Source organism: Melanerpes formicivorus, unplaced genomic scaffold (assembly GCF_026170545.1).
Source record: "Melanerpes formicivorus ecotype bairdi unplaced genomic scaffold, bMelFor1.0.p_v2 SCAF_10, whole genome shotgun sequence".
Classification (NCBI taxonomy): Eukaryota; Metazoa; Chordata; class Aves; order Piciformes; family Picidae; genus Melanerpes; species Melanerpes formicivorus.
Window position 1 is genome coordinate 6659352 of NW_027142362.1, and position 21117 is coordinate 6680468.

The window sequence follows — 21117 nt, forward strand, 5'->3', positions numbered from 1 at the left end:
CAACATCAGCAAGCATTTGCTTTTCTTTCTCTTTGGTTTTGAAGGGGGTTTGGGGTTGGGTTTTGGTTCTGGTTTGGTTTGTGGGTTGTTTTTTTTTCCCTCTGAACATCCCATTCCTGGAAAAATATGAATCTAATGTGGCCCATATGATATTTCCCTCATATTTTAGGGGTTTGGGGTGGGTTTTTTTTGCATGCCTGTTTGGTGAAGAGAGGAGATAACAGTTTGTCAGGGTGTTGCTAGCTTTCTGCAAATCAAAGCCAGGACCTGCAGGAGACACACAGTTGAGCAGGAGGCTTAGGCAGATACTAAAATTGCAAACTTCCAAGTAAAAGGTCCCAGAACAAGGTGAAATTCAAATAATGTTGCAAACTCTTCCCCCCCCACCCCCTCCCACCCCCTTTAGTTTTGTTATCTTAAAAAAGAAACATTTCAGCCTTCCCAGTCAGACTTACGGTAACATCCTAACCACAGCATGCCAAAGCTGTTAGGTTGTCCTAAGCTGTGGGCCAGGATCTGGACCTGAGTGCAGAGCTCTGCCTTCTGCCAATACAAAACAAAACAGTTGCCTGAATATTCTTTGCAGTGCTGTCATTTCAGTGTTCAGTATCACTAAGGTTGGAAGAGACCTCAAAGATCATCGAGTCCAACCTGTCACCACAGACCTCCTGACTAGAGTAGGGAGGACACTCCTGCCCACTGCAGGCTTGAACTCACGACCTTCCCATTAAGGGTCTTATGCACTGCCAGCTGAGCTAAGGCTATAATTAATTAAGCAACCCCACTTACATGTTGGTTTTTGTTGGGATTTTTCCTGAGCTTCTCCCTTGGTATGCTGTAAACATCCCCAGCTTTGTCTTGTGAAAGCCTTTTTCTATTGTTGGGGGGGGTGGGAGGGGAGAAGCTAAAGGGGCACAGCCCAGTTTGGTGCACAGGGGTGTCAGGAGTGGCTCTGATGGAGACAGGCATTGCCAAGGGATTACTGCTGACCACTGGACACCTCAAATGCATCCTGCTGAAGGCTCAGGACAAAAATGATTTCTTGAGTGCAGAGAAGTCAAGCCACAAATCCATTAACACTGTTGTGTTGCCTTGCAGAAAATATGGGGCAGCAGGGTAGAGAAATAAGGCAGAAAATGAAGGTGTTCTGTTGTTAGAGCCAAGGGGAAGCTCACTGGAAAAACTAAAAAGTTCCTTATGTCCACAGCAAAACATGCCATTGCCCTGGGGGAAACTGTGTGCTGGCATAAAGGACACTTGGAAATGAAATTCAACCTCTAAGAGCACAGCATCCTGTTTGTGATGCTCAGTTGGAGGCTCAGCTTTGCAAAGTGTTGACAGTGACCTGGACAAGCAGAGCAGAGTATTTATTCTTCTAGAGGAGCACGGATTTGGTGTTGGGGGAAGCAAAGCTTTTCTCAGGGTCACACAGAAGGAATGTGGAGAGCTGATGTGTGTTTTGTTGATGCCTCCTAAAGATCAATTTCATAGAATCATAAAATCCTAGAATGGCTCAGGTTGGAAAGCACCTCTGAGATCATCTGCTCCTGCCTCCCCTTAATGGGCAGGGATACCTCTCAACTAGACTCAGCTGCTCAAGGCCTCATCCAGCCTGGCCTTCAGCACCCCCAGGCAGGAAGCAGCCACAGCCTCCCTGGCCAACCTATTCCAGAGTCTCAGCACCCTCCTACTGAAGAACTTCTTCCTCAGCTCCAGTCTAGCCCTGCTCTGCCTCAGCTTCAAACCATTCCCCCTTGTCCTGTCTCTAGACACCCTCCTGGAGAAGTCCCTCTGCAGCCTTCCTGTAGAATCCCTTCAAATACTGGAAGGCAGCTCTGAGGTCCCCCTGGAATCTTCTCTTCTCCAGACTGAACTATCCCAGCTCCCTCAGCCTTTCCTCATAGCAGAGGTGCTCCAGCCCTTGGATCATCTTTGTGGCCTCCTCTGGACTCCCTCCACCAGCTCTGTGTCCTCCTTATGCTGGGGACACCAGAACTGAGTTTGTTTTGTTTGGGTATTTTTTTCTGCAATGTTTTTTGGAGATGCTGGTGGTTCTTGGTGATGTTAAGGAACACTGTTAAGAGCTGGACAGATCAGTACTAAGTGCAGCACACATCTTTAATTACCTGTCCCTTTTGGAGTGTGTTCACTAGGCAGCATGCTGAAGCAAAGGCAGATCTCTGTACAAATGCCTCTCGGATAGAAGCTTCCCCACAGCTGAAGCTCTGTAACTATTAGCAGGAGAGTGAAGCAAGCAATTTCTCACTGTGGAATGCTGTCAGGAACAGCAGCTACACTGCAGAGGAGCAGACAATCAGCTTGGCATATTTTTACTGTAGGCACTTTCAGGGGGGGAGGGTTAGCAATTCACTGTGTCATGTATTGATTAGTTCCAGGCAGGCTGCTTTTTATTCATGGAATGTCGTGGGGGATAACCCAACCAATACATTTTCCAGTGTGTTATGCAGACCAAATGTCATCCATCTTGCAAGGGAGGGGGGAAAAAAAAAAGGGTGAAAATTAGAACAACAGCCTCCCCTGCCAAGAGTGACATCAGAAATGGTGTTTCTTAGCTAGGTTTATTTTTGGAGCTTGTTTATGGTGCTTTGAGTTTATTTGGGCAGTAGCAAGCATAGCCCAAGTTCCTAAAAAGGAAAAGTGTTATTGGAGGCTGCTGAAAAAAAAGATGCTGTGAAGTGGCAGCCACCCAGCTGAGTATCTTTGCTGCCCTTTGCAGTGTGCTGTGCCACTAAAGAAGCAATAGGGAAAGCCAAGGGAGTCAGGGGGAAATGCTTTAAACCTGCCCTTCTGAAATGGAAAGCTCCCCTGCAAAGGAATCTCTTGGTTGAGGTTATCCAACTAGAATGCCTGAAATTATTGCCTTATAGCAGCTGCTCTGCTCTGGTGGCCTAGTTCTCAGAATTAGCAAGCATCCATCCCCCAAGCACCCAGCACACTGAAGTTCACACTGCACCTCACGTGCCCACTTGGCAGAAGGGACAAGAGTGCCTCCTCCTTTAGGAAGCTCTTGAGACTCCCTGATAAAATCCTCCTTATCTGTCAGGAGCTGCAAGTGAAGCTGGGCCCCCCCCAAAATTGTGAATTCCATTGCAAACAAAGTTTGAGCAGCTGGTACAGAATTACACCTGTATTTTTCTTTCCTGCTTTATACATTTTATTTTATCTTATAGCTCAGTGTGATCTGCAAAACACCTGTAGAGTGCTGTTTACAAACTGATTGTCAGATAAGAGTCAATTATTTGGATGTAGCTTCCTCCAGGGACTACTTCAGCTCATTCAGCAGCATCTGTAGCCCTTTCTCAGAGGCATCACGTAAGGAGGCTGTGAGCTGTCATCCTCTGCATGCTCCAGGGATCAACTTACACTGGGGATTGGAAACTGTGAGGATCAAGTGGCTGTTGCTCCATAACTGGTAGCTGCTTTGCAATTAAATTCCTTAACGCTTTTAAGTGCCTCTTCAATGATTCACTGCCTGTTTTGACTGAATTCCTTGCAAGGCCTTGTGAAAGAGTTTACCAATCACTTAAAACGAGGCAGCAGGGTCACTCGTGGAGGATGTTTTTCCAGGCGCTTCAGAGGAAGCTGATATCTCCAAACTGGAGTTGGGAAATAGGCTGAGCTAAGGCCTAGCCAACTGTCAAGTAAACAGAGCTCCTCTGAGCTGTGACAGGCTGAGCTGGAAACCAGCACACATGTGTGTTTGGAAGTGGTCCCTGTGTTTGGAGGAGTTACTCCTCTTACACAACTGGACCAAGCCAGGCATCTGCATTCCTTCAGCCCTTTAACGCAGAGACCCAGATTTGGGCCATTCTAGACCGAAGTAGAACCAGCTGTTGAGTCTGAGCCTGAAGTTTGTGGAAGATCCAAGCTAGGCCTTGTTTGTAAGACTCATTCTAGGGTATTCCTCACAAAAGGAACTGAACATGGCCTGCATTCACTAAACAGTTGAGGTGACCACATGCTGCATGTTGTGGGGAGATGGTATTGTCCGTTTCAGTGGATCGTGGAATTCTTCTATCTGCTTTGCCTTTGCTGCCATGGGTGCTGTGTATGCATTGTGGGGTGTGTGGGATGAAGAACTGAGAGAGGCCATCTGGCCTGAGCCCAGAGATTGTGCATTAAAGAGGCAGTGAGGTTATTTTGTACGGTCTAGAGCATCTAGGATGGTGCAGGACCAGCAGCATCTCTGCCCGCCCCAATTTACTGATTGTAACAGTGTTTGTTATTGTTTGCTTTAGGAATGACTATTCCAGAAGAAGATGCTGATGTGGGCCAAGGTAGTAAATACTGCCTCGTGGCAATAGGAAGGCTTCAGGTAATGCCAGTCTTTCTGTGTACAAACTGCTTCTGAAAGCATAATTGGTGTGGTTTAGCTGTGAAGGATTTGCACCAAGCTCTGCAACCAGACCACGGCTTCTAACGTGCCTACAAAACACGAAGCATCTTGATGTTGCTGTGCAGCCAGTGATGTACAGAATCATGGAATGGTTTGGCTTGCAAGGGACCTGAAAGATCATCTAGTTCCAGCCGCTCTGCCACGGGCAGGACTTGTTCAGAAGGTGTCAGCAGAGCAAAATGAAGATGTGATTTGGTGCAGATGTGTACCTGACCCAGAAATAACAGCAAAGGTGCTCCTGGAGCACGAGCATGAGCAGACCTGCTGTTCCCTAGGTGCATAGGGCTGGGATATTCCAGATGGTCAGCAGTGTGGGAGTGCAGGTGCTGCAGATGGTAGGTTGCAGTAGCTACCAAAGGCACTGCCTCCTGGTCTTTTCTTCATTCTGTCTCTCTCCAGCTAATCAACTGCTGAAGAAGCTGTGATTGCTGGAGTTGTTCTGAAAGCAGTGAAGATAAGGCAGTCAAGAGGCACCTCCCAAACAATGGCTTGATTCTCAGTGCATTACTGTAGTGTGCATTCAGATGTGATTTCAGCTGAGGCAAAGAGGAGAATAAAATTTGAGTGCTTTTTTCGTCCAGACAGTCACAACTGATGTTCTACATCTTCCTTTGCCCTCTCCTGACGAGAGCTGTGAGCAGGAGCTAGAGCAGCAAGCAGTCTCCTTCTCTGCAGCAGGGAGGCTAAGACTGATCTTCCCAGTCTGGGAATTCTGCCATGGGTGAACATGTTTGAGCCTCCTGCATGATCTCCTGTTGGCCTGCACTCATTGCCATCTGCTAGTCTGGCATCACTCCTTCTGACAAGGTGGAAGGACCCTTTCATGAGAGGACAGGTGCCAAACCCTTCTTGCTGAGGTGAACAGCCTGCACACGACTGCAAGTGTTGGCACTTCTGCAAAGTGTCTCCACTGAATTGGCAGAGCTGCAGAAGCATTGCAGGATGGCTTTGAGCTTCATCATGTTTTTGTCATGAAGGGTTACATATTCCACTGATGGAGAGAGGGATGTTAGGGGACTCGTGTGTACAGCTGCCAAAGAAAGATGCTTTCTGAGAGAATCACATCAGCAACATGTAGAGTGTCAGAACCTCTTGGTAGGTTAGAAGAGCCGGCAGAGTGCATGAGGGAGAGCAAGCAGAGGCTCTGGGATGGGTTTAATCCCAAAGGAGTCAAGGTGCCTGCATTCAAAACTCCACCCTGTAACAGCAAGTTGAGACCTTGCATGCAGTTCACTGACTGATCTGCTGCAGAACAGCAAAGAAAGAGATTTTTCTCTTTTTGCCATGGGGCCTTGTTAACAGAGGTAGCTCTGGAGCTTGTAGCCCCAGCAGGAATGAGTGGATGCACAGGTTTCAGGCTGGGAGCTGGAAATGCATCATTCTGTCTGGTGAGATCTGAGGGGCGTTATAGGAGAACAGTGCTTTTTTTTATGAGCAGCCACCTGCTGGCCTAACAGCACCTGCTTCAGCTCCTGGAGAGTTTTGTTCAGGTTCTCTGGGTGTTTCAGGTGAGCTTCATCTCACCTGAGAGTCCAGTGTTTAATCTGAGCTGGTCCTGTTGGATATGTCTACAGATGAGGGGGCCTGTTGTAGAGATTGACCTTCCTACCCTAAAATGGGTGGACTGAATTGTCCTCTGCAAGTCTCTCCTTGGTTGACAAAGGTAGGAACCAAGATGCCCAAATTTAATGTGGTGCTACAAAGTGAGGTGAATCCAGCTGTACTTCCATTCTTACTGTATCCCTCCTTCCTGGGAGCTTCTGGTGTATTTGTTATGCTGCTGTGCTGTTAAGCCTAGGTAGGTGCCATGGGGTGAGATGCAAAGTAGACTAAAGGCTGCTCTGTGTCATTTCTTTGTGCTGTTGTTTTATTTATTGCTTCCTACAGTAGTTAGCACTCTGCCAGCAGAACTTTTGTCCTTCAGCTCTGTAACCAAGTTTGCCTTAAGGTGACTGTTTTGTGGACTAAATGTTGTGGGCTCTGTTGGTTGTAGGTAACCAGCTCTCCAGTGTGCATGGACATGAATGGCATGTCAGTCCCCACCGAGTTCCTGTCCAGGCACAACTCTGATGGAGTCATCACCTTTGTTGACCCAAGGTGCATCAGTGTCATTGGCTATCAGCCCCAGGTCAGTGAGCTGCTGAAGGACATTCTGCTGGTGCATTGAAAACAAAAGCAGCAGAGCAGGGAATGTTTGTGGCCTGCCCCTCGTACGGCAGGCACCGAACGCTGCTGGTTTTCCTGAGCTGTCCACTCCTCTGCCAAATGTCCAGCTCTCCCCTTTGCTGCCCCTTTGTACCTTTTACATCTAAACCAGTTTGAACAGAAAGGTGCCTTAGACCTTGAGCAGCTTTGCAGTGAGGACATTTTCCATGACAGGAAGTTAGCAGTGCTTGGAGAGAGTTTTATTCCCCCTGCTAATCTGTTGAGCAATACCCATCATCTACAGAGTACAGAATTAACCAGGTTGGAAAAGACCTTTGCAATCATCAAGTCCAACCTATCACCCAACACCATCTAATCAACTAAACCATGGCACCAAATGCCTCATCCAGTCACTTCCAGTGATGGTGACTCCTCCACCTCCCTGGGCAGCACATCCCAATGGCCAATCACTCTTGGAATGAGCAACTTGTAGCATCCATTTGCCTTTAGACTTACATCTGCTCCTCTAGTAGGAGACTAGTCACAGAACTGAGTAGAATGATGAAAGAACTCCTGACCACCACAGCTGTCCCTCAGATAACTCTCAACAGCTGCACTTTAGAAGAAATAATTACTGCTCATTTGTTTCTCTCATTAATTGTTATTTTTGGTAGCTTTGTAATAACTGGCTTTACAAAACTAAGGGCCATAAAATGAGCTGTGGTAGAGGCTCTCAATCTGTTCCAAAGACCATTTCACAGGCAGTAAACAAGTCACTTAACATGTGTTTTTAAATGGATAGCTGTGCAACAGTACAAATAATAGGTCTCATCCAACCTGCTTTATTCCACTCTACTCCATTCCTTTCTGCTCTGCTCTACTCCTTTCTGCTCTGCTCTGCTCTACTCCTTTCTGCTCTGCTCTGCTCTACTCCTTTCTGCTCTGCTCTGCTCTACTCCTTTCTGCTCTGCTCTGCTCTACTCCTTTCTGCTCTGCTCTGCTCTACTCCTTTCTGCTCTGCTCTGCTCTACTCCTTTCTGCTCTGCTCTGCTCCTTTCTGCTCTGCTCCGCTCTGCTCCTTTCTGCTCTGCTCCGCTCTACTCCTTTCTGCTCTGCTCCGCTCTACTCCTTTCTGCTCTGCTCCGCTCTACTCCTTTCTGCTCTGCTCCTTTCTGCTCTGCTCCTTTCTGCTCTGCTCTACTCTACTCCTTTCTGCTCTGCTCTGCTCTGCTCCTTTCTGCTCTGCTCTACTCCGCTCTGCTCTACTCCTTTCTGCTCTGCTCCTTTCTGCTCTGCTCTACTCCGCTCTGCTCTACTCCGCTCTGCTCTACTCCTTTCTGCTCTGCTCCGCTCTACTCCTTTCTGCTCTGCTCCTTTCTGCTCTGCTCCTTTCTGCTCTGCTCTACTCTACTCCTTTCTGCTCTGCTCTGCTCTGCTCCTTTCTGCTCTGCTCTACTCCGCTCTGCTCTACTCCTTTCTGCTCTGCTCCTTTCTGCTCTGCTCTACTCCGCTCTGCTCTACTCCGCTCTGCTCTACTCCTTTCTGCTCTGCTCTGCTCTACTCCGCTCTGCTCTGCTCCTTTCTGCTCTGCTCTGCTCCTTTCTGCTCTGCTCTGCTCCTTTCTGCTCTGCTCTACTCCTTTCTGCTCTGCTCCGCTCTGCTCCGCTCCGCTCTGCTCTACTCCTTTCTGCTCTGCTCTGCTCTACTCCTTTCTGCTCTGCTCTGCTCTACTCCTTTCTGCTCTGCTCCTTTCTGCTCTGCTCTGCTCTGCTCCTTTCTGCTCTGCTCTGCTCTGCTCCTTTCTGCTCTGCTCTGCTCTACTCCTTTCTGCTCTGCTCCTTTCTGCTCTGCTCCTTTCTGCTCTGCTCCTTTCTGCTCTGCTCTGCTCTGCTCCTTTCTGCTCTGCTCTGCTCCTTTCTGCTCTGCTCTACTCCTTTCTGCTCTGCTCCTTTCTGCTCTGCTCTGCTCTGCTCCTTTCTGCTCTGCTCTGCTCTACTCCTTTCTGCTCTGCTCTGCTCTGCTCCTTTCTGCTCTGCTCTGCTCCTTTCTGCTCTGCTCTGCTCCTTTCTGCTCTGCTCTGCTCCTTTCTGCCCTGCTCTGCTCTGCTCTACTCCTTTCTGCCCTGCTCTGCTCTGCTCTACTCCTTTCTGCCCTGCTCTGCTCTACTCCTTTCTGCCCTGCTCTGCCCTTCCCTGTTCTGCCCCTGCTCTATATAATGTGGGACAGGATGCCTGCAAATCATTTTCCTTCCTCTTCCCCTTCACTGAGCTGTCCCATTAAGGTTGGTAGGCCTTGCCCCTGCGCTTGCAGATCTGCATGTGGATTTGGGTTGTGGTCTGAGCTGCTTGTACAACTTAGGTTGTTGCTATTTTTGTTTCTTTTTCCTAGGATCTCCTGGGGAAGGATATTTTAGAATTCTGCCATCCTGAAGATCAAAGCCATCTGAGAGAGAGTTTCCAACAGGTGCTGTTTTCTGCTCCTTTTGTTCTGCCAATTGTTTGCTATTTTGTTTGGAGAAGTAGCTTGTTTGGTTTTGGTTTTTTTCATTTCAAGGTATTTTTTTCTGTTTTGCAGAAGGAGTAGCAAGAAATGAAACAATTTGTTGATCATTTGCTGCATAAGTGGTAGTTTAAACTGCAGCATCTCTTTTCAGGTTTTCAGAAAGAAGCCACCCAGTGAGACATTTCTGTTTTCCCTTCACCAAACATGAAATGAGTGTTCCCTGCTCAGGCAGAGATGGTTTGGAGATGCCTGTGTAGATCCCACTGTGTGTTCAGTGGTAACCAGAAGGCTTTACCTTCCAAGATGGGCTGTTGATTTGAAGGTGGTTCCCCCCCTGGATTATTTATGGCCTAAGTTCTCTGCTAGAATAGGTGACATACTTCATATTTCAATGGAGTTGCACCACTTTACATCAACAGAGGATGTGACCCTTCTGCCTCTTAGGAATAGAAATGCATACAGAGGTAACAAGCTATTAATACAACACATGGAAGGAGTTACTGCTCTGGAGTTGTTTTTACAGTGGGCCACATTCACATCAGCTCTGTCAAAGGCTTTTGCTCCATGGTGCAGCATTTCATTTCATTCTGATCTGGGACATACAGTAGGAATGCTTTCCCCAGGCCTTCTGCTTGCCCTGGTCTGTTCAGCACCTTCCCTGCTGCACTGCAGTGTGTTTAGCTGACCATTGAGGTCCAGATGATAAAAGTGGTTCCAGATTTTCTGCCAGCAGCCTGTAGTTCACAGAAGCTTTGTTGATCCATCTTGTGTTGGATGCTGAGATGCATTTTCAGCTGTGAAACATGGATGTGAAGTGAGTTTGCAATCATCTCTACATCAAACTATTTATTCAAGTATGGCATGCAAAAACTGAGCTTGAAAAGCCTCCCTGGGGAGAACTAGTAAGTGCTGTTCTGTGTCTATGGGACAGCTTGTGAAACTGAACTCATGGTCTCCACAGGAGTGTGTAAGATGGTGTAAAGTATCTCTGCTCTTCAACTGTTTCTGAACACCCCCTTCCTTCAAGTGAAGAGAATCAGCTCCCTGCTGAGCTACCAGAAAAGACTCTTGAGCAGTCTGCATCCACTTCATGGCCCTTGAGCAGACTGAGTTGGAACAGAAGCTGCAGACCTTATAAATTCAAATGTTGGTTCACAGGCAGGAGCCTGTGAGAGTTAGATGCTTGAAGCAGGTCACCACATCCAATCATCTCTGCCCCACTGTAGGGCAAGGTGTGATGCTGCAGCTGAACCTAGCCATCACCAGCAGTCAGATCCTATTCCAACTTCTTGTCTCCCCCCTCAGCCTCCTCCCCACCCTCCTTGCTGTCCTGATGCTATGACAGCTGGACTTGCTGGGTAAGCTGGCTGAGGGACTAATAACTGCTGCATGGGACTAGCTTTCAGCTGGTTCAGCTCCCTGAAGCTGTGCCTGAAAAGCAGCAAGAGCACATCTGCTGCTTTTTACTAGTGCCCAAATGACTGACTTCACAAATTCATCCAAGACACACTGACAGAGAGCTGCTGGATAACAACACATCAAATACCCACCTCTGAAGTGATTGCCTGGGGCTCAGAAGGGCTGACTGACATCCAAGTTAATGACTTAGCCTTCACTGTGTTCACTGAGGGGGAGATTAGGCTGTGGGAGGCTGCTGGGGTATCCCTGAACTGGAGAACTTGCTCACTGCTAGGCAAGTGCACAAATGATTTGCTGGATCAGGGACCTACAAGATTTGCTTCAGGTCATGGCAAAAAGACAGCAGGGGTGGTGCAGAAGGTGCCTGTGCCCAGTCTAGGAACACATGGTGCTGTTTCTGTAGCAGGCAGTTCCTTCTGGGTGCCTTCATGTTGAGCACAGTAGCAGTGGTGCTGGGGCTGTTATTTCAATCCTCAAAAATAGAAGAAGGAATGAAAAAAGGACAAGTAAATAGTTAAGCTCTGCACCAGGTGGTTTTTATTAATACCAAAGAATGTAAGAAAGTAAAGGTTAAACATCAGCTTGCACATTGTTGGTGTGCTGTCTTGTTTGTGTGCACTGCTTTAAGACGGTTCAGGATTTTCCCACCAGCCATCTCTGTGTCTCACATTGCTGCAGAATTAGTGTTTGCTCAATTCAGGCTTCAGGACAACAGATCACTGCAGTTTGTTTTGTTATTGTTGGGTTGGCCTTTCATTTAAATAAAAAAAAAGGTAACTGCTTTCCACTAAACTCTCCTTTCCCTCTTTTCTCCTAAAGCCCTCTGAAAAGCTGACATTTCTAATGTGCTGACAGCATCAGAATCGGGTTGGTGCATGAGGGAGGAGGGAGGGTTCTGCAGTTTTTGGTCAGTTGCCAGTATCCAGCTCAAAGCTTTTACTTCCTTAGGAAGATAAATTCATTCATCAGGGTGGGAAAATCAGGCCAGCAGAAGATAGTCTGAAGGCCAAGATCAACAACTAGAGTTCAGTATCAAAGGCCCCAGAATAGAGCTGTTTGATATCCAGTGGGATGCTGTGCAGATTGGACACTTCCACACAAGTGCTGTGTTTTTTACCCTGGGTGTGGTAGCAGAAAACTGCTGATTAAAGAGCAGCACTCACTGAACTCAAAACTACAAAGGCAATTAAGAAAAAAAACACCCCAAGTTACTTAGCTCAGTTTGATTTTGAGCTTTCCTGGGCATTGCTAAAGCTTTTCAAGTCTTCTGTTCACATTCATTCTGTTTAATCCCGGGTCCAGCTGATCGATTGGGAAAGCAGACCTTTGGGGGGAAAAAAAAAACCCTGGGCTGGAGCATTTTTCTTAATCCAATTGCTTGTCAATGAAGACAGGGGATAAATATTGGATTTTGCTCCTTTTACAGAATACAGAGAGCTAATAAAAAGTTAATTCCAGTGGATAAGGATCAAGAACCCACAATGAGTTGTGGCATTTATTTGCAGTAGACCTTCCCTTTCCTTCCCTGAGGCACCCCTGAGATAGCTTGGTGGAAAAGCAATAAAAAAATAAACATAGATAGGCCAGTGCCAGCTGAATGACCTGGAACCCTCTGAGTTTTCTTTTGGCTTAGCCCAAGATTGTGAGATGACACAGGAAGTGCAGCTGCAGTTCCAGGGCGCAAGTGTCGCTTCGGGGTGATTCTTTAGATGGCTCTTTCTTGCTCCTCACTTGCTGCCCCCCTGGTGATTCCAACAAAGCCTGAGTTACCAGAGGTAGAATTTGAACTGAGTGCTGCCAGACATCTGAATTCTTATTCCTAAGCAAAGGGCTGTCCAAGCAAAAAGTCTGCTCTCTGTTTTCCTGAATACTCTGTAAAGGGACAGTGACTTCCTGGCTGATCTGAAAGCAAGAGGCTTTTCTTGTTAGCACCTTGCCATCGTGCAAGTGTTTGGGGACAGAACCCAAAGCAACTGTGTATAGCTTCTAAAAAATGTCATCTTTCTGAAGTGTCCTCCTAAGTTCTGATGCTGCTGTGATTTTGGTGTGTCACATGCATGGATTGTGTAGCCAGGTATCCAGGCAGAAAAGCTGGGAGTCTCGAGATGTGGATTCTTTCCTTGTGGGCTCTTGTTTCAGCTGCAGGGTTTGCTCTATGGTTTGCATAGAGACATCTAAAAGAGCCTCAGTTTGGCTGCTGTCAATCTCTTGACTGACAGGCCACCTTCCCTGCTGGGATAACAGCACAACCTACTGTATCTCCTGTGTCTGTGCTACTGTTATGTACAGGCTGGGGAATGGCATTTTACATAACGAAGTGTGACGGCTGAATCCTGAAGGCAGTAACTGCGAACATGGAGCAGATTTTGCTTACTCAAACTGAGACTCTGCCTGCTGTGTCCATAGCTTTCTGTAATTTGGGTTCCAAAGGCACCAGTTCCTCTCCATTTGCACAGCAAGCAGCAGTCTCCTTACCCTGTGGCACTGGTTTTGCAGGTTGTGAAGCTGAAGGGCCAGGTGCTGTCCGTAATGTATCGCTTTCGCACCAAGAACCGGGAGTGGATGCTCATCAGGACCAGCAGCTTCACCTTCCAGAACCCTTACTCTGATGAGATTGAGTACATCATCTGCACCAACACTAATGTCAAGTATGTGCTTTTCCTTGTGCTCTCCTGGGTGGTTTTGAAAGAATTTGAAGCTTGCTTTTTGCTGTGAAGCACATTCGGAATCTCTGGGCAGCCTGTTTGGAGCTGTGTTTGTTCCCCTGCAGCAGTGCAGCCTGTAACAGGGATTTTCTGCCTCATGAGCTCCCAGTGTAGCTGTCTGTCTCATTACCCTGTGCTCTTTCCAGGGCCTGGCTGCACTGGGGGGAAACGTCACTTATCTGTGATGTCATTAGACAAGCCCATTGATCTCAGTCCAGGCTGCCTTCAACTAGCACAGAGCTTCCAGCAGCAGGCCAGCTGTCCTGATACTGGAGGAAGGTTAGCCTAATTCCTAAGCCAAAGAGAAAATTGAGTGTTCATGTTCATTGTGATCATACCATTCCCTAATCCTGGGAATCTTCTTGAGCTGTGTCTACTCTTCTGGCCTAGGAAAGCTCACTAGTTCCTTCCCACTGAGTGGGAAGAGTTCCTGCTACTCACTGAAGATCTGTTTGATTATCCCCAAGTGTGGGGACAGATCCAGCCCCTTATTTCAGGGGGAAAATAAATCATCCTGTCTTTGAATTAGTATTTTCTAAATCCTGTCATTGGACCTCCTAGGAGGAGGTCATCCTGGGAGTGGAGTGGAGTGGAGTGGAGTTTGTCACAGTGTGAGCAAGCAGAGAGGCTTTTGGAGCCTGCTGAGTTCTGAGCCAGTAGCTGCAGAAGCTAACCTGGCCCCAGTAAAGGCATTGCTTTTGTGTGTGTGTGTGTTATGAATATTTCTTCTTTCCAATATAAACTTAAATCTATTTCTAAAACATAATCAGCTTCTGGTCTGCCCAGAGATTTTATTATTTTGGTTTTGGCCAAGTTTCTAGCTCAGAGGAAATGATTGGGTTTAAGATCTCAACCTGTTAGGCTGTGTAATGGAAATGCTGAACAAGCAGTCTGCTAGTGGAGATGCATGCTGAGCGCTTCACTTTGCAAAACCAAACCCCTGGGGCTCTGGCATTTGAACTTGCAAAGCTGGTAAGTGCCTCTGGGTGTTCTTTTGCTGGCTCTTGTGGGCGTGATGCATACCTGGACTGGAAGGGCTCGCTTCACTCGCTTGAAACCCAGCATCACAATCATGCTTCTGGTTTTTCTGCATACCCAGAAAAGTCAGACTTCAACAGCTGAACAGCTAAGCTCACTGAAAACAAGCAAATGTGCCTTGAAAGCAGACAGCTGAACATCTCCCTGTCTGCACTCTGCATCAAAACAGATATTTCTGCTATCCCATATTGCTTTGCCAAATAATTTCTATATGCAGAACCAGGCCTGCAAAGCAAAAAGCTGCTTAGGAAATCAGTCCCAGGCTGCCTTTATTGTGCTTTGTTCCCAAGAGCCCACAGATCAAAAAGTGGGGCTGTAGACTTGTGTTGACACTGGAAGTGATTTTCTCCAAGCCTTCACTCTAGTGTTCAGCTTGGCATGCAGCAGTACAGTGCTGAATAGGACTGTGCCAGTTTCTGGCTCCTGTAGCTCTCTTGCTAGGTTTGAATAACAACCCAGCACTGTTGACCTAATATGGCAGCTGCCTGCTGCTCCTTTGACAGAGGATGTTCCCTCTCTCCTATCATGGAGAGAATGTTCTGCTCTTGTGGCAAGATGCAACCCATTATATGTCTGCCTCTGAATAGCAGAAGGAATACGTTATTCAAACTGTTCTCTGTTCTCTCCCACTTCTCAGATTTGCACAGGGGACTACTGTAATGTGCTGCTGTTCCTCCCTGCTTCTGGGTTTGATTGGGGGTTTTGGGTTTGCACATTTAGGGTCATGTTTTGATTTCTGCTTCCCTAGGTGCCTCGTGGAGGTGTACACTGTGGTAACTGTTGTTTTCCACCTCCTCAGTCAGGTCCTGCTGGGGCTGGATGTGTAGCACTGACCCCAGTGTCTGTGGCCTTCCTGACATGTTGATGGATGCTTTCAGCTGCTCTGGCTCCAGCAAAGTGCAAGCCAAGCACTTGTGCTGTGTGATTGTAGGCAGCTCTGCTCTGTCTGTGGCCATGATAACCTAGCCAGGTCCTGAAAATACAGCTCTGAGGCAGCTAAAATGTCAGCACGGAGTTGTAAAGATAATGGAGCCCAAAGCTGCAGGCTTCAATCAGTTTTTAACTGTGGGTGGTTGAAAGGCACATTCTGTAGGTCTGTGTCCAGCAGTGGCTCCCTGGGCTTGCGCTGGTCAGCGAACAGAGGTCCTCCCAAAGGACTGCAGAGGGCACTGCTGGCTCCAGTTCGGGAGGGACTGGGTATTTCTGTGGTGTTGGATTGGTTTGGAGGGGTTTCTTTCCTCCTTTTCCCTTTCCTCCTTTTCCCTTTCCTCCTTTTCCCTTTCCTCCTTTTCCCTTTCCTCCTTTTCCCTTTCCTCCTTTTCCCTTTCCTCCTTTTCCCTTTCCTCCTTTTCCCTTTCCTCCTTTTCCCTTTCCTCCTTTTCCCTTTCCTCCTTTTCCCTTTCCTCCTTTTCCCTTTCCTCCTTTTCCCTTGCCACTCCCCTGGAGCTTCAAGCAGCCAGCTTTCCAAGCTTGCTTTTGGTGCAGAAGGATAATGAATGCTTAGTTTCAAATGTCCACGTTGATCATTGCAGAAAGAGAAAAGAAAACTTCTCTCCCTTTCACTTGGGGGTAGGCATCCAAGAGAAACTTCCTGGAGAAATGAAGCATTTAAGGTTTAGCATTTGTGCTGGGTTTGGCCAAAAAAGAAGAGTTTCCCCACTTGACAGAATCTTCCTGTGTGGCTGGGTCTGTTGGGTTTCCAAAAAGAAATGATTCTTGCATCCAGTGTTTGTTTAGCATACACCTAGAGCAGCCTTGGAATGAAATCATCTGTCATGGTGCTAGAGAAAAACCTTTGCCTGCATAGAAGGAAGATACTTCCCTGACCTGGAGGGGAATGTTGGTATGCCACTTTTGTGAGCCCCCATGTCTTGTGCTGCACTTTGTGCATCTGTGAATCCTGCACGTGGAATCCTGACTCTCAGCATTCCACTCTGGGAGCGAGCTGGCAGAGGCTGCTGCTGGAGGCAGGCTGCTGGGTGAGCCAGCCCCTGCCTGTGGGAGAGTTGCTTTCTGCTGGGGATTCTCATGGGCCCAAATACTAAAGGAGATCAACAGTTCTGATAACATTCCAGCCCCTGGTGGTGCCACTAAAGACTTAGCCTACAGATGGCAAGAGGATCATGAGAAACTTATCTGATCCCTCAAGGCCAGTGTGTGACAGACATCCTCACAGGGCTGACTTGGAAATTGTGGGATAAAAGAGGGAGATTTGGAGAGTTTCTGCAAGAGGGTTTTACAAGAGAAGCCCCAAGGCTTTTGTTACTCCCTTTTGTCCAAAGCAGGCACAGGAAGCATGCATGCCTGTCTCACATAAAAATAGCTGGATAGGGATGCTGTAGTCTTGTTTCTCTCCCACCACAGAGACTTCATTTTAAAGTTCAAGTCCTGGTTTTGGTTACTTTGATGCCTGGAAAGGGAAGGAGTGAGTTCAGTGCTCATAGCGACCAATGAATTCAGCTGAAATCCTCTCTAGGGCCAAAGGAACTTTCACAGAGCTTTCCCTTTCCCCCAAAAGGCATTTACTGAAGTAAATTTGACCTGTCAAACCCTTCAGATTGCTGGGGGTTCCATGAGCTCCTGCAGGACAGGCAGTGCTCAGGTGACCCAGACAATACCTGACTCCTAGGCTGGGTATCCTGGAGAGCCAGGAAAACTCTTTTTCATTTACTCCTTGAAGCTGTGAAACTGAAATCGAAACCAAGGAAGGCTTTGGGTTTGGTTTCAAAATCAGAAGGCAGGTTGAGTTTTGCCTGAACTGGTAATGAGCTCTGGTGTTGTTGCACCTTTACAAAAGTGATAGGATAGAATAGAATTAGAGTAGAATTAACCAGGTTGGAAAAGGCCTTTGAGATCATCGAGTCCAACCTATCATCCAACACCATCTAATCAACTAAACACCTTCTTCCTAAACACCTCCAGTGATGGTGACTCCACCACCTCCCTGGGCAGCACATTCCAATGGCCAACAACTCTTTCTGTGAAAAACTTCTTCCTAACATCCAGCCTAAACCTCCTCTGGCACAGCTTGAGACTGTGTCCTCTTGTTCTGGTGCTGGTTGCCTGGGAGAAGAGACCAACCCCCTCCTGGCTACAACCTCTGTTCTGGTAGGAGTAGAGAGCAATAAGGTCTCCCCTGAGCCTCCTCTTCTCCAGGCTAAGCCACCCCAGCTCCCTCAGCCTCTCCTCACAGGGCTGTGCTCCAAACCCCTCCCCAGCTTTGTTGCCCTTCTCTGGACACCTCCCAGCAACTCAACATCTTTCCTAAACTGAGGGGCCCAGAACTGGGCACAGGACTCAAGGTGTGGCCTAACCAGTGCTTATTACAGGGTAGAATGACCTCCCTGCTCCTGCTGGCCACACTGCTCCTGATGCAGGCCAGGATGCCATTGGCCTTCTTGGCCACCTGGGCACACTGCTGGCTCATGTTCAGCCAGCTATCAATCAGCATTCCCAGGTCCCTTTCTGTTTGGCTGCTCTCCAGCCACTCTGACCCCAGCCTGTAGCACTGCATGGGGTTGTTGTGGCCAATGTGTAGAACCCAGCACTTAGATGGTGACTGCAGAGCCCTGAATGTGTTGAGTGTTCAGTCAGGAGGGCTGAGCAGATGGCCAGGGCTGAAGCAGCCGTGTGTGACAGCAGCTCTCAGCTCTCTGTGGCTGGCTGGCCCAGGAACTGCTGCATTGCTTCTTTCAGCTTTCAAGCATCATTTGAACTGTTTACACAGAGGCAGCAAACAACAGCAGAAGAATTTAACTTGGCTTTACATTTCAGTGTTAATTAAGTGCAGAATAGCTTATGCAGAGCTCAGTGAAGATACACTTTATAGGAACTGGGTTTGGGAGGCTGCTGTTGTGAACACAACATGGGATGGATCTTGTACTGCAGCTTCGTGAGAACTGGAGATGAAAGACTGAGGAGGGTGAAGGAGCACTAAGCTAGAAGTGCCTAGAAAACAAACACCTAGTGAGTGTGCTGTTTTGTTTGGCTCAGCTGTGTGTGTGGCTGCACCAAGAAAACATGCTTTGTACAGAGCAGCAGAGACCTGATGTGCTGTTTATTGACACACACACCCAGGCTTTGGAGGAAAAACAAATGGAAGGTGTAATGAGCTTCACCTTAACAACAGGAGTAAAGGGGTGGGTGTTGCCCACAGGGTGGTATTGAGGAGAGCTTCCCCCATAGATTGGCCAGAAGTAAACTAAATTAAATGACCTCCTATAGTTCTGTTGGAGAAGTATGCATTTGATGTTTGTGAACAAAAACCTTCTTTGCATTCCAGAGGTAATTTTGAGCAATCTTCTGTTGGCTAAAGTAACATGGAAAATCCCTGGCATTCCAGTGACCTGCAGCACTGGCTTCCTTGCATGTTGCTCATAGCACTGAAGTGACTCTGTGTGTTCTGTGTTCTCACACTGTAAGGCTAGCAGAAACCTTTCTGGCCATCCACCCTGAACTTCTGTTTGTTGCAGGTTACAGATTTTTGTCCAGTTTGCCCAGGAGCCTAGGAACTGGTGTGTGAGCAATGTGTCTCCTGGAAAAGCATCTTAGCCTGGAGAAGAGGAGGCTCAGGGGAGACCTTCTTGCTGTCTACAGCTAACTGAAGGGAGGCTGTAGCCAGGTGGGGGTTGGTCTCTTCTCCCGGGTGGCCAGCACCAGAACAAGAGGACACAGTCTCAAGCTGCCCCAGGGGAGGTTTAGGCTGGATGTTAGGAAGAAGTTCTTCCCAGCAAGAGAGATTGGCCATTGGAATGTGCTACCCAGGGAGGTGGTGGAGTCACCATCACTGGAGGTGCTTAGGAAGAGACTGGATGGGGTGCTTGGTGCCATGGTTTAGTTGATGATGGTGTTGGGTGATAGGTTGGACTGGATGATCTCAAAGGTCTTTTCCAACCTGTTCTGGTCTGGTCTATTCTGTTCTATTCTAATTCTATTCTATTCCTATTCTATTCTACTTCTATTCCATTCTGTCACGGGATGGAAGTCTCTTACTGACCCCAGGAGCTTGTCTGAGCTGTCCCTCACATTGCCATTAGTCTGTGCCCGACTTTTGCCATTTGACTTTGTGAAGTAGTCTCTCAGTCTCCTGACATCTGCTGTTACAGCCAAGCTCTTTGTGTGCCCCATTACATTGCTGTGGTGCAAGATTTCCCAGTGAAGAGGCTTTGCAAACCCAGGGATGTGCCTGGGAAGGGTTTACCCAGGCCTCTGAGAGATGTTGCACCGGGCTCAAACAGGAGGCTGTGGCTGTGCCTTTTTGTGTCTTAACTGGTAACTAAGTCATTTTGTCTCCTTTGCAGACAACTTCAGCAGCAGCAAGCAGAACTTGAAGTGCATCAAAGAGATGGGCTGTCATCCTATGACTTATCTCAGGTGACATTTCTCAAGTTCTTGTTTTTGTGCCTCTGATCTTCTCAACTGTAAAGCAGTGGCACATCTCTGCAAAATTAAAAACACATTGGGGCTGTCCCTGAATTCCTCTTCATAAAACATGCTGGAGGGAATCCCCTTCCTCTGTGTATCTCAACAGGTGCCTGTTCCAAGCATACCAGCCAGTGTTCACGAGGGTGGAAAATCTGTGGAAAAGCCTGATGCTATCTTCTCCCAGGAGAGAGATCCTAGATTTGCTGAGATGTTTGCTGGAATCACTGCTTGTAAGTGAATGCCTCTGGTGTTGAATTTTTAACACTATCTGCAGCCTGGTTGTGTGATGTGGAGCACAGCTTCGAGAGAATGAAGAGAAACTACAGCATGGCAGAGAGATTCCTGAGCAGGACTCCTCCTGGAATTTGCCTGTGCCTGATATTTCTCTTAAAGATGAGGGGTAAATGCAAGGGGGAAGGACAATTTCTGTGCCACCAGAGCTACCTAGTTTTGGTTTCTCTTTTAATTTCAGAGGGGCACCTTAAGCAGTGTTTGGACATGCTAAACACACTGGGCAGAACTTGCCATTTCTAAGTACATCTTTTCTGTCTCAGGCAGCAGCTGTGAGTTCTTCTCCCTAAATAACCATGGCTTACCAAATTTACCCTGTTGATCAGCCTGCAGATTGTTATCAAGCCATCAGCTTTTGCACTGATGCTTTCAGAGGCAAGTGCTGCTTTGAGGTGCAATAACGTACTGGCCTTCTGGTCAGCAGAGGCCAACTGTTACCAGTTGGTGAGTCCTTGCTCTTTTCCCCACAGCATTTGAACTTGTTGGCAAGCTCTCTGGAAGAGTGATGGTAGCCTCAGCAATAGAATGTCCTTCTGTATTTTGTCAAAATGACTCTGAGGACAGAGTCCTTACTACTGATTGCCCTCACTAAAGGGTTTCCCATCCCTCTTCTGCGAGGTAGCAGCCAACTTGTCAGCTGGGCAGACGTAGCCCAGACTCAGACGAGCCCCAGCCTATGCTGCCTGCTGCTCTAACAGACAGAACTCACTGAGAGGACTGGCAGCTGAAGAGGAGGTATTTGAAGTGTATCTGTAGGAAAGCAGGCTCATGAATTGCACAGCTGATGGAAGAAGTTGTTAATTGTTTATTGTCCTGAGCTGTCCTCACTGCAGAGGAGGAGTTCTTACACTCCTTTTAACCAAGTCAACGTGCAAGTGTCACGCAGCGCAGGGAGGAAACAACCCACAGGCTTTAGCTCCTGGGGTGCTGGGAGGTGACCTCACTGTATTGGTTTCTTATGTCTGGCTTGGCCTTTTCAACTGGAGAAAGCTCTGTAACTGCAGGATAGACTTGATCTTCTGTCCCCTATTGCTATGAGTTCTCTGTCCTTCTTGTCCATCCTTGTCTGTCTACTCTAACAGCGAAGTCAACAACTGAGGCCATAAAAGGGGTCAGTTGGAAGGTAGGAAGACTTCAGCCCTAAACACCACAATATGTTTTTCCAAGCAAGAACAT

At 47.6% G+C, this 21117-nt stretch overlaps 1 protein-coding gene across 6 annotated transcripts in view; it reads left to right on the forward strand.

The window, feature by feature from the left end:
- The window catches only part of ARNT2 (aryl hydrocarbon receptor nuclear translocator 2), a 108781-nt gene that overhangs the window by 70919 nt on the left and 16745 nt on the right, over nucleotides 1-21117 (forward strand). For all 6 annotated transcript variants that reach the window (XM_068143443.1, XM_068143444.1, XM_068143445.1 and 3 more), the window contains 6 exons: nucleotides 4260-4336; nucleotides 6411-6545; nucleotides 8951-9025; nucleotides 12980-13131; nucleotides 19527-19599; nucleotides 19757-19880. In XM_068143443.1, coding sequence (XP_067999544.1) covers nucleotides 4260-4336; nucleotides 6411-6545; nucleotides 8951-9025; nucleotides 12980-13131; nucleotides 19527-19599; nucleotides 19757-19880 — 636 coding nt within the window. The remainder of the gene's footprint in view (nucleotides 1-4259; nucleotides 4337-6410; nucleotides 6546-8950; nucleotides 9026-12979; nucleotides 13132-19526; nucleotides 19600-19756; nucleotides 19881-21117) is intronic.